General features: G+C 34.8%; 2 protein-coding genes across 3 annotated transcripts in view; one reads left to right on the top strand and one right to left on the bottom strand.

Moving 5' to 3' along the window:
* Positions 1-13406, top strand: part of LOC106173405 (uncharacterized) — a 65353-nt gene that overhangs the window by 22933 nt on the left and 29014 nt on the right. For both annotated transcript variants that reach the window (XM_086996213.1, XM_086996212.1), the window contains exons 3-4: positions 12829-13077; positions 13292-13372. In XM_086996213.1, the coding sequence (XP_086852339.1) occupies positions 12829-13077; positions 13292-13372 (330 nt within the window). The remainder of the gene's footprint in view (positions 1-12828; positions 13078-13291; positions 13373-13406) is intronic.
* Positions 2065-5268, bottom strand: LOC147759998 (uncharacterized). Its single transcript, XM_086996217.1, has 4 exons — positions 4532-5268; positions 4159-4329; positions 2965-3160; positions 2065-2771 (listed from the first exon to the last, which is right to left on the bottom strand). Exons 1-4 carry the CDS (start codon positions 4920-4922, stop codon positions 2153-2155), a joined length of 1377 nt encoding a protein of 458 aa, XP_086852343.1. The 5' UTR covers positions 4923-5268; the 3' UTR covers positions 2065-2152.

Below are 13406 nucleotides of genomic sequence, written 5' to 3'. Positions count from 1 at the left end.
TTTGTGTAAAAAGGTAGCGAAATATTCAAAATCATGGTGGCATTGACACCTTATATCAATTACATTAACATGGTAATTCATCATTAATAGTTTTGATGGCATTTTTCCTTTTAGAATTCTCATGATTTCATTATCTTTTGAGGGAATCTATACTGTATTACTGAATAACTAACTAGACAATGATGGCATCTAGCTTGTCTTGTAAGAGGTGTTCTGGCATTGGGATATATCAGAATAGTTGCTGCTGTTGTAGCATTCAATTAGTTTCATGCCATAACAATATCCAGGGGTGCAACACACAGCAAACTGAAAGAAAAGTTTCAATCATTACATCTAGAGCTGAGTAGAAATGAGGTAAATGAGAATTTCTTTCAGCTAGATGCTCCTGAGTTTTCCTGTTTCAACCAAGAATTATTCCAGGAAGTGAAAGATAACTATGGCCTACTGAAGACATGTAGTTGAGAGTGTGAAACGATGTGCTAGTGCACATCTGAATGAGTGCATAGCTTTGACAAAGAAGATATTGCCAGAAATGGCAAAGGGTCTGGCTATGCAATGCAGAAAATACTATGGAATTATTGAATATCCAGTTAAATATCCTGTGTTTGATCAGTGTGAAAACATAGATGAGATCCTGTCCACAACCTTCAAATGGAACGGCAGTGAGGTGACACCGATCAAAGATTGAGGAAGAAACCAAAACTAGAGGCTGTGGCCCGAGGGACTGAGCTGAAAGAAACTAGCAGATTAAGGAAAACTGTTTCTACTGAACACCAGTGTAACATGAAAATCTGACTTCCCCAGTCAAAATTTCATAATGAATATCTGACTCCCCCCTACAAACCTTTATAAATCTTATTTGAGTATACATGTATGACCTCTACAACCCAAAGATTCCCCTATGAAAAAGCTATTTATTTGGTATTTGATGATCATTTCATCATCTTTCCTTTAAGTATACTTTATTCAGAATATATTGGAAATATTAGAAAGTTTGATTGTAAAATATTGGGTGAAAAAAATGAAAAAAAAATCTTGAAAAATCTCCATTTTCTATGGTATTTGGATTCACATGAAGAAAAAGTCCCATTTCATATTTATTCACCATACCATTATTTTCCACATAGTTTGCATTGTGACATATATTTTGTTAGTATTTGAAAGTTTGTTGGTAAAAAAATTGGGAAAATTTCAAATAAACAGCTTTTCCATAGGGGATTCATTGTTTGGTAGAGTACACATTTTTAATTTTCATCTATTCTCATGAAAACTTTCACCTGCAAACTAGCAAAAAGTGCCAATGCATCCCCTATTATGCATACTACAAGATAAAAGTCATATACTCAAATAAAATATGATTGATAAAGTTCTGTAGGATGAGTCAAAATTTCATAGGGGGGAGTCTCATATGCTAGAGACACATCCTTATCACTGCCAAAATGTAGTCCTGTCTTCAGGATATTCAGTACTGATGGAGGGAAGAGAAGGATGTTAACTCCAGAACAGTTTGGAATGAACTTGAAAAAGTTGTTGGGAAAAGAACTAAATATCCACCATAACGCTAACTGACTTAAGGTTCCAAAAAGCATTGAATTTTTAGTGAATTGAATTCTTACTGAATTCCTGTCTTTTTGAACTTATTATGGATCATTATGTAGGTGTTAGAACATTCAGTTAAGTTTTCATATGTATTTAGTCCGTCTTTATGTCAGAATTGTTAGTCACAATGAAATTTGTGTTAAAATGTAAGCATAAACATTGATATGAAAAACCATCATATTTTACAAAATACAGAGTTTAAGTATTTTTAGCGATTTTTCTCCAAAATACTAAAACCCAAGTAGCAGCTCTGATAATAGAGATAGACTAATTTGGTTTTTTGTAGTTTGTTTTTAAGATGTATAAGCATCTTTTTAGGTGGTTTTGACATGGTTTTGGGGAAAAAGGTTATCTAAGGACCCCCCCTATCTGTAGGTATCTGAATTAAAAAGGTTATACATTTAATAAATAAGCACTGTAGGACTAAACTTAAAGCACTGATATGAAAATTTACTTCTTATAACAAGTACTGGTTACAAATTAAGGTGTAAATCTCTTGAGTGTATAATATTTTGAGGTGGAATTATGAGATAAGGATGAGTCGACTATAACATCAAATCATCCATGCTTTTTGGTAAAGATGTTTGCTCATTAATAGTATTTGGAATTTTTTTTTAAATTTTGTTACCTGAATATATTCCTGACCGACTTGTGTATTATCTCGGCATTGTTCATTCATACCAGTGAGAAACATCTGCAGTGGCGTTTTATTCCTGGCTGTTCTCATTTTGTGTTGATTCCACATCTGCCCAAAGCTGTCCAGTGACTTATTTATCCGTGGGACATACGTGTAATGCAAGGCAGAGATACACAATTCATCATCCATATCTAACATTCCCTCCTCTTCCAGAAACATGAATATATCCCTGTATTGTGATAAAACAGCTTCATAAACATCACGCCATAACCGTTCTATCCTGGCATTATGGACTGAACGGCCAGTGATAAAACTGCCTCTGCCAGGTCCACGATTCTCATGACTAAGCATATAATAGGCCACATCCCTATTTTCTACTCCTTGATCTGCTCTGACCCTTGAGGGCAGTCCCCATATAAAAACTGCCTCTTTGAAAAGATTCAAAACTGTCCCAGATTTGTTATCAGTACTGCAGTGGAGGTAGACTATCACTCGGCTATAGCCATCTATACCTCCATGTATAACCAATCTCCATCTGAAAATTAAAGAAGATCCTAAATAATTGTGTTTCAATGCCAATAGCAAATTTGAAATTAGAAGAAAAATTAATGGAATGATTTAAGAATTTTGTTGTGGGTGGATGGCAGAGAGGGTCCCTGAAATACCCCCACTTTGTTATTTTGTTTTTAATGACATTAAAATGAGAATTCAGAGAGTAGTAATCTCACCTTATCAATTTATGATTTCCATCAATATGCCAGAGGGCTAAGGGGGATGGAACAGAATAGACCCTGCGCTTGATTCTCCTTCTCAATGAGTTGATTTGTCGTCCATGAGGATCCACACGCCACATTGACTCTCGTATTCTGTTGCGTTGTACCAAAATTTTTTGAGATGTCAAAAACCCTTGGACACTTTTATAACCTAGAAGAAATTCAGTTTCATAGAATATTCAGTTGTTCAGATAGGAGGATTAAAGAAGTAATCAGTGGCTAAAATTCGTTAGCAAGTCAATTTTCAATGATATGAATTCATACTAAAGGACAGACCTACCACGAATAACGTTAGAAGAAACCAATTTTTTACAAGTTGATATGGTTGGTGTCTGTTGTCAGGAACCACAGCAGTGGAAAATACTTTGAATTTAATATTTTATTAATTTTCATACATGGTGTAGTAGTAATTCAATCAAAGAAAGTTAAATGCTTGTAGCCTTTGTACTAAGGTCAATTAAGGGCAAAATTCAGACAAGAATTTAACATGTATAATAGGCTTTAAATAATATCAGTAATTTAAATTGTTGGATTATAGGGAGCACTTGGGTGTGCCCATCTTGAGGTGATGAGCTTGTTTTAAATTAACCAATCAGTTTATTATCTATAGTATCATTGACATTTTAACTGATAAAGTTGTACATAAAATCTCAATGTTGAGCTAAGTGAGGGAGGAGAAGAATAGAGATTGAGAGAGGGTTTGTAGATGTATCATGTAACTTAAAGTGTAGTGCAATAATAACTTGTTGACGTTACATGGATTTGTTTCATTATTTTCCGTGTGCAGAGTTTAAGACAGAGAAACTGGGAATCTCCATAGCAGTCTTAATGATCGAATTATCCAAAGATGAGAGCCCGTAATACTCGGTATCATGGGCTATTTTATTTTAAAAGGAGTTTAAAAGTAATGTGGGAAATTGGAATCCTCATTAAAGGGGGACACCAGAAATAATTTAAGGGGACCCCCACAAATCATTAGAGGGGTCCCCCACATTGTGTGTGGTAAGTACATAATTCAAGGAAGGCCCATGCAGTTAGGTCAAGGATTGGTGATAGAAGTCAAAGAATATTTGTATGACACACAAAAACAAATGTTTCATTAAATATTTTTTCATAACCAGTAAAATAAGCATTTTGATATTACTTTACCTGAATTGGGAAACTGCTGGAGGAAGAACAGGATTTTACTATCTAATAATTCATCACTAATAGTGCTATATTTCTGACGAATAGAAATTCCAAATTCTTTCCTTCTGTTGTTGATAGTTCCTGGGGATACATCAACCATATTTGCAATTTCTTTTACTGTAAAGTCATGTTCTGAAATGATACAAAAAAAGCATGGATGTAATTCCTCAGAAAAAGCGACCCGAAAAAAAGAACCTCACAAGTTACCAACAAGAGATTTGACAAAAATTCAAAATAACAAAGAGCCTACACAACGCAATTTCACAAACAACAGGCCTTGTCTTATTTTAAAAACATCTTCTCAACAATCAAAAGAAAGAGGAGGAAAGCCTACCTATGAAGAAAATTAACTGCTCCCTGGATATTTCGTATCTTCTTCTTCCTTTCTTCATTCCGCCATTATCATCATCACGCTCACCATCACTACCAGCATTAGGCCTATTGACATGCCTACTGTTATAATCATCATTATTGATTGTTGTTGGGGTTGAACTTGTCATTGAGGTGGTGCTGTTGCTGGTATACTCACTAAGTATCCTTGATGCTTCTGCTAGGGGTAATGCCGCAGCATCGAGAGCAGTGTAATCCAAGATTGACCTGTATAAATGTTCTACCTGGTAGATTAAAGCGTCGTCTAGTATAATATCATTATTAGATTGTACGCGTAGAGATAACTCTCGAGTTCGAGCGAGGAATGATAATGCTGCTTCAATAACGTCCGCCATTTTGATCACTGTGGATCATGTGACTTGGCCTAGATTTTCGTACAATGGGCGCCATCTGGCGTCAAATCGCGTTTTGATGACTAGTTGCGTTTTGATGATGACAAGTTGCGTTTTGATGATGACTAGTTGCGTTTTGATGACTAGTTGTGTTTTGATGATGACTAGTTGCGTTTTGATGACTAGTTGCGTTTTGATGACTAGTTGCGTTTTGACGACTACTAGTCGTATTTTGCCTTCTGATCTGATAACGACGACGACAAATCGTGTTTTCATTTCGACTGATCTGATAACGATGACGACTAATCGTGTTTTGCATTTTTGTATAAACCGCCGCCCATACACATCCGATCAAAAACATTGCCAGTGCAGATACTTAAGGCAGCATGGTCAAAGTTAGTAACCAGCCATTTCCATGCTTTTATCACCTTACGACTCTTTATAAAACTTTGCAATAGTTATGACGTTAAATTCTCCCTTGTATGTGCAATATACAGTGCATTTTGCCCTTGCACATTGTCAGCCTCTACATTTGCACCTATATGCACACTGGAGCAACTATGGGCAGGTGAATAGCTTCTGGCAAATGTGTCCACTGTTCCGCACAAGTCCAACCAGAGTGAGCACATGGTATCTGATGACATGGCACCGTAGTGCTGATTCAGATATGTTCATCTCGCAAGAATACTCTTATATTGTTGTAGAGCAGCCTTGGTGGAAGTAAGATATAGCATCTAACGGCCTTTGGGTGTGAGCAGAAACTTTTGAACTTCATTGATTAACAAAAAGAATTAAAATAGAACCATGCAGGTGTACTTAAGTTACTTGGTAGAGAATAGAAACTGACAAAATACAATGTGAAAAAACTTTTTAGAAAATATTGAACAAAATGAAAAATATCTTGGAAATCTGGTCTCTGAGAAACCTTTCAATAATAGGAAAGTCAACAGTGGTTAAACCTTTAGTATTTCTCATCTTACGTTGTGCACATATAAACTCTCCTACCAGCCCCCCCCCCCCCCCCCCCCTCCCTCAATACTTAAAAATATGCATATCATATGTAACTTTATCAGGAATGGGACAAGATACAAAATAAAATGAGCAAGGATGGCATCTGATTACAAAAATGGACGGTAAAAGGTACCGCAAATAAAAATTTTACCAAGGCCCTAAACTTTACATGGCTTAAAGACTTCTTTATGAGGAAAATAAGAGTAAGTGGAGTGCGTTTTTCTTGGCGAAATGTCAGGAATCGGTAGTAACAAAAGGTGGATTAAAAATACTAAAAGCAACTTCTTATCCCTTTTGGCAAAGATTATTGGTTCTTTGAGTGAAATTCAGGAAAATTTCAATTTAACCCCAGATGAAATCCTTTCACAACCATTATGTCAAAACTCAAAAATTGAAAGAAATTTTAAAAACTATTTTCCATAAAAGATGGTGTAAAAATGTTTTTTTTTACATCAATGATATTATAAATGACATTTGAAATCCCCTCTGTCAGAGGAACTCAACAAAAAATCAACCTTAACACTAACTTTCTAGGCTAATTCAGCATCCAGAAGAGCTTACCATCTGAATGGCTATCTCTTCCCATGGAAGTAAATTGAGCATAGCAATCCAAGAAATTATTGACTCAATTAAACAAGTTACCAAACCATCCAGATATTTTTTCACAAAAAATCCTCCAAAGCCATAAAATATCACCAGATAAAGGTGTAGGTGAATGGCAGACATATTTAAAAAAAAACCTTGAGTACTGATAATTGGGAACTAACATTTAAGAAATAGATCACAAGAAAATGAAGTTGCTCCAATTCAGAATAAATCGTAGAATATTCAATACTTATGCTTATCTTATGAATTTGTGAATTTTGCAGTACTGCTAGGGAAAATATTCTGTACGTTTTTTGGGATTGTCCACATGTAAAAAATGTTTGGATGTGCATCATTTGCCCCGCTAAAGATAATTTAGGTGTGGTCATTGATAGATCTCCGGAGATATTTGTATTTGGGTTTGTGCAAGCATACACTATTTATGTACCTATCTTAATAATTAAGAAACATGTTAGTATATGTAGAATGGGAACAGAAAGATCTGGGAACAGAAGGAACTGGAGGGTATGTAAAATGCTACAGAGATATCTGTATATATATTATTAAATATATATTATTAAATATATAATGTTAAATACTTGTTGCTAGGGTAATATGCTGCCTAGCAACTGTTGCAATGGTTTACTTGGGTTTTTAATGCCTTAAAATAATATAGTGATAGTTCTGATGGCTTGAAACATTATTAAAAGTCTTTTTAAATCATTTAAACTGAACAAGAAAGGTCCAATTAGCTTGTTACTAAGGTAAATCACTTCCGTAGCAACGGTTGCTAAGCAACGCTTTGAAATTTTGGGCACTACCCTTGAAAATGATCAGCATAGTCTAAAGAACATCTGTGCCAAGTTTCATGCTTTTTCCACCTTTTGAGCAATTTTTGCACCAGTCATCTAGACTATTGCATTCATACTGTCACAGCATGCAAATTATAATGAAATATACAAAACTAAACACATTTTTATGTAACACAAAAAGTTAAATGCATTTTATATATATATATATATATATATATATATATATATATTATTATTATTATTATTATTATTATACTGGATAAAAATGTTGATGAAATGGTTTTGACCACCTTTTTGGAACTTTTAAACTGCATGCTGATGGACCCACATATTTATGTCATACACACTAAACATAGATGAGAAAGAATATATCACGATGAACACATATATATATATATATATATATATATATATATATATAATGCCTAATATGTATGCACTACAGGTTCAATTCCAAATGTTATTCTTAAAAACCATATACTAGTAAATAAAAACAATTTCTTAGAATGCTTGAAAGTGAAATTTTCTGAGTATGATTTATTTCAAACAGAACAACTTTATGGCTGTTGACACTTCTGGATTGTCTGATTATAGAGCCAAAATAAACCATAAAGCATTCTGCTATAGGAATAAATAACAAATCATAAATAAACATCAATGCTGTCATATCATACACAATACAAGAAAAGCATATGTCTACATGCAAATGTACAGTGTGTATATGTTGCCAGAGTGTAGCCACTAGCGGCTAGCTTCCAGCAACCCTACCGCTTACCTCCAGCAACATGCACTGTATATAGCCGAGACAAGCTGCTAGCGGCTAGCCTGTGGGTATACTTTCCGGCAGCATTTTTATGTTGCTGGAGTACTCCTGCTATACTCCGGGAGTACTTCAGCAACATTTTACGTTCTGTAAGGGCATGCATTTCTAAGTTTTATAGTAAGCACACAGCTAGGTGTTAGTAAAAATGTATGTAGAGTGGAGAAACTTTTTACTGTTATTGACCAATTTCCACTGAACCCATCAGAATTAATAATAATAATAATAATAACTAGACTGCAACTGGCTAAAGCCAGTGGCGGAGGATTCCCCTGCAGAATAGGTGTGGAAATGCTTTAACAAGGTCATGTGAAGGTCATGGGTTAAATTTGACCCCATATTCTCAAAGAGCATGTGCGAATTGGGGGGGGGGGGGGGGGGGTCAACAAAACATCACTTTCAGCCCACTTCAATATTTCTCCATGAAATAGCCAAATGACCTTGAAAATGAGGGTCAAGGTCAAATTTGACATTTGATTTTGGGTTTTTGGGTATATGTTTGGGGTAGTTTACTATATCATGCTATGACAAATGAAAAAACCAGTGTTTCATGGAGAAATTGCCAAACTCAAGATTTCTGCAGTGTCATAAATATTTAAAAATCTATATTAAAAAAAGTAATTAAGCAGCCGCTACCAAAGTATGGCTAACCTTAGATAAATATATAGGGCATCATTTGCCACTATGATCAGGGCTCTGGGCCTTCCGGTTTTTGAGATCTTGGAAACAAACCTTTTTTGAGCCCCATTGGCCATTAGTGACCTTGACCTTGACCTACTTGCATATAAGTAGGTCATTATCTGTGGATTTGGCTCAGTATCATTGGCCATAAGGCCCTTAGCCATATGGTTTATACTTTAGGCCTAATGGCAATTTCAAATTTCACAAATTTTGCCTTTAAAAGCTCCTGTGACCTTGAAAAGTAGGTCAAGGTCACTGAAACTGGGTCTATGGCATATTGTTACCATAGGCTACCTATGTAAATTATTTCAGATTTTTTTGCGAAAAGAATAATAATAATAAAAACTATAATAATACCAAAAACAATAGTATTCCCCTATGGGCAATCCTAATAATAATAAGATTCTTATATGGCGCCTTACATTCTATCTCAAGGCGCCTTACAATAATGGCTAATATACTAAAATCATTAAAATGACTACAATATTTTAATCATAAACTCTCATTGGAAACCATTTAAAATTTACACTACTAAAAATCAATCTTATTAAAAAAAACATATATATATTAAAATAAAATCTAAGAGATATAGACAGAATTAAAAAAGTGGGTCTTTAAAAGAGATTTAAAATTGTCAAAGTCTTCTGTTTTCCTAATAAAATTTGGTAGACCATTCCACACTTTTGGGGCGTAGATTATAAAAGCACGATCTCCATAACTTTTTAGGCACCCCTTCTCTAAAACAGAATGTTCTAAAATAAAATCATTCTCAGTATTAAAACGTGTGGACCGCCGTGGTAAGTTAAAATAGATAAGATCAGATAAATATAATGGTCCTTGTGAATGAATCGCCTTAAAAATAATACAGAGTACTTTAAAATCAATCCTCTGCTTCACAGGCAGCCAGTGTAATTCTTTCAGAATGGGAGTGATATGGTGTGTACTATTGTACTTAATTTGACAAACCAGTCTTGCAGCTGAGTTTTGAATAACTTGTAACTTTTTAATCTGATAGTCACAAATACCAAAGAGGAGACTATTGCAGTAATCTAATCTTGATGATATAAATGCATGTACTAATTTTTCAGTGGTTTTGTTATCTAACACTTTCCTTATTTTTCCAATGCGCCATAGTGCATTTGATGCTGATTTACACACTTCAGATACACGAGTGCCATTTTCATCGAGGGTAACTCCCAGATCTTTTACAGAACTAGATGGTTTTATAAGAACATCTCCTATGCAAATGTTGGCATTTGCTACATTTTTTCTATTTGCCTTGAACCTTGATGTAAACCATATCAACTCAGTCTTACTATCATTTAAAGCCAACATGTTCACTTTCATCCATTCTCGAATCTCTGCAAGACAAGTCTCCATAGAAGTGATTGTTGCAGACTGGCTGCTCTTGCATGTAATATATACTTGTGTGTCATCTGCAAAAATAACAGTGTTCAGACCATGCTTTAGTATGATATCTTCTACAGGTAACATGTATAATGAGAATAGGATCGGACCTAACACAGACCCTTGTGGGACACCGTACTCCAAGTTAACTGGCTGAGATAAAACCGACTCTATTGAAACCCTTTGTGTTCTGTTTTTCAGGTAAGAGGTAAACCAACTAAGTGCAAGTCCATTCACTCTAAAACGATGCTGCATCCTGTGAAGAAGAATATTATGATCTATGGTATCGAAAGCCACTGGAAGGTCTAGAAGAACTAAAATGACATCTCTTTGTTTATCCAGGGCAAGCATTATGTCGTTGTGGACTCGAAGTAGAGCTGTCTCAGTGCTGTGGCCTTCTCTATAGGCAGACTGGAATTTCCCAAAGAGTTTATTTTCAGATAGATAGCTGCTTAGTTGGGAACATGCCATTTTTTCAAGAAATTTGCCTAAAAAGGGTAGATTTGATATTGGTCTATAGTTTTTCAGGACATTTTTACACAGCCCTTGCTTTTTAAGTAATGGTCTAACAATTGCAGTTTTGCAGTTTGATGGAAAGATACCTGTTGAGAAAGACAGATTTACTAATCTCAAGAGAACTGGAGATAACACACTAATACACTCTTTCACTATATATGTTGGCATGGGATCCAGAGCACAAAACTTAGAATTCATCCCCTTTATAACAGAGATAATATCCTTCTCTGAGACCGGTAGGAAATTGCTCAGTTGGGCCCCACCACCCTGACTGGCACACCTGTCTTGAAGTTCACTTGGTAATGGATCTGATTCTGAGGATCCTGTGGTAGCATTTTGAGTTAAGTCCTTACGAATATCCTTGATCCGGTTTGTGAAGAAATCTGCAAAAACTTGAGGAAGTGTTGACATTTCCATGTCAGGAAGCACACTTAGCTGGCTTGACTTAGATTCTGAAATCTTGTCCACAATCCTAAAGAGTTCCCTTTGATCAGCACCTTCAATACAGGTCCGATGGTATACAGTTTTTTGCTTTTCAAGGAGGGTGTGATAGTTAGCTCTGGCAGTTTTGAATAATTCCCGGTGTATTTCCAATTTTGAGTTGCACCACTGACGTTCAAGCTTCCTGATCTTTTTCCTTTCTTCGCTGAGTTCAGATGTAAACCATTCAGCCCTCTGTTTCACCAACTTGACTCTGGTCTGCATTGGTGCAATATCTTCCATGATCTTAGATATAGACGTATTATACAGATCTACTAAGGTACTTGGATCTGTGGTCTGTTCTGCATCCTCAAAAACATGTTTAAACGCATCATTTAGGATTACTGGATCAAGTTTCGAGATATCTCTACGTTGGATGACTCTTTTTGAGTGAGAATGAGACACCTGCCCATCAGGCAAGTACAATATGTCTGTACATCTACTTGCCCTGCTCCAAATGTACTTGGTCTGCTCCAAATTAAAAAAAAAATGGGTGTTGATAAAATTTATTCTGAACAGTCTATAAGTCAGGCAGATTCAGTACAATGGCATATGTATTTGTAGGTTGATAAGTTATTAACTAAAGAAAAAAACTTCATGTAATAATCATAATAGTGATACATAATACATGTATCATGATACATTTCACCATGTTATGATGCAAACACCATCAAATGAAAACAAAAATAAACTTGTTATTAAACCATTTCAACAAATGTTTGTGCCAAGCAGATATTTAGCATTGTACAATGTATATGTATGCTGATTGCCATTTCAAGTCTAAATTAAACAAACATCAATGTCGCCTACAAAACTGATACAACTGCACCAAATATCTCTTGCTATATGAAAAACTTGTTGAAATGATGTTTTCAATAGAACTTATTTTTTATTTTATCTTTTTATTTAATCATGAGAAAAACATTCTAAAATGTTGATTCCCATTTCTTAGTATTATCATTATGCTTCACATATATATCAAGGCTGTCACAATGTTTTTTTTTAACTAGTAAACAAAATCTCTTACACTGCTGCAGCACATCATCTACTAGCTACAATTTTTACATCTGATGGTTTTTAAAAGTTACTGTCCCTGTGATTCATCTGCTGAAATTCTGTTTTCTTTTCCATTTAGTCATATCATTAGAATTGTTATTCTGTGTTGTTAATTTGAGGATGTTATTGTGCAATAACAGTACAATTTACAACTTCTGCACAGTGCAGGTGTCCTGCCAGATACCAGTAATGATACATTACAGATGTGTATGCCACTGATAACTACCATTTAAAACTAAAATAGAAAATAAATTATTTTAGAGATTTGGGGACAAAGGAAGTTCAACTTGGAACCAGCTATTGGAATGACAGATGTATGGCTGCGTACTAGTACTGCATTTCTTGTTAAACATTTTTAATCATTTTCACACCATCTTTATCTTTTTCTTATTTGTTTATTTATTTATTTATATATATATAGATTTTTTGTGGATCTGAAATATTCCATTTTAAATATCCACTTTGTATTTGAAACAATAAATTGTTGTTTGGTTGAGTTTTGTAGCAAAACTATGACTAAAAATACAGTTTAATGTTTCAGGTCAGTTTTCAGAGGAAATCAATAGACAAGACCCACTACTGCAAGAAGCATATCAACGAGCATGTAAGGATGGCTTTGAAAGAGTGAAGAGGGCAAGGGTGATGCTACTGGGCCATTACGGTGCAGGTAAAACACGCCTGAGAAAACGGCTACTCGGAAAGGAATATGATGAAGATAATGATCCAATCACTAATGGTATAGAAACTGACTATGTTCTTGTAAAGGAGGGTTGGAATTCAGATGAAGCCGGTAAGAATAACTGTACAAGAATTAAAAAGTGTTTCAATATTGAAATTCATTTACTTCATATATTTCAATTCTTGATATACGACTTGAATATTTATTAATCTGCAAGGACAATTCTTTTAATTCCTCCTTGTTTATTATTTATTAACAGCAACTAGATCACCTCAGTCTCTTTGTATTTCATGACAAATAATAAAATTATTATTTTAATTTATAGAGTGTCATGGGCCAGCAATATCACGTTTGCTTGCTGTTAACACCAGAAAGATACATGAGGAAATCCGGGCAAGTCATGCAGGTAATTCCTGTGTGTGTACAACTAACTACTAGAA

The sequence above is a fragment of the Lingula anatina genome, chromosome 9 (assembly GCF_051362555.1).
Source record: "Lingula anatina isolate TDL-2025a chromosome 9, LinAna3.0, whole genome shotgun sequence".
Lineage (NCBI taxonomy): Eukaryota > Metazoa > Brachiopoda > Lingulata > Lingulida > Lingulidae > Lingula > Lingula anatina.
This window is presented reverse-complemented; position numbering and strand designations above follow the sequence as displayed.

Excerpts from the sequence above, each read along its gene's own strand:
- LOC147759998 (XM_086996217.1), bottom strand. The coding sequence starts at position 4,922 with ATGGCGGACGTTATTGAAGCAGCATTATCATTCCTCGCTCGAACTCGA. Across the intron at positions 4,330-4,531 it reads GCAGTTAATTTTCTTCATAG|AACATGACTTTACAGTAAAA; the intron begins GTAGGCTTTCCT and ends GTATCATTTCAG. Across the intron at positions 2,772-2,964 it reads GGAAATCATAAATTGATAAG|ATGGAGATTGGTTATACATG; the intron begins GTGAGATTACTA and ends TTTAATTTTCAG.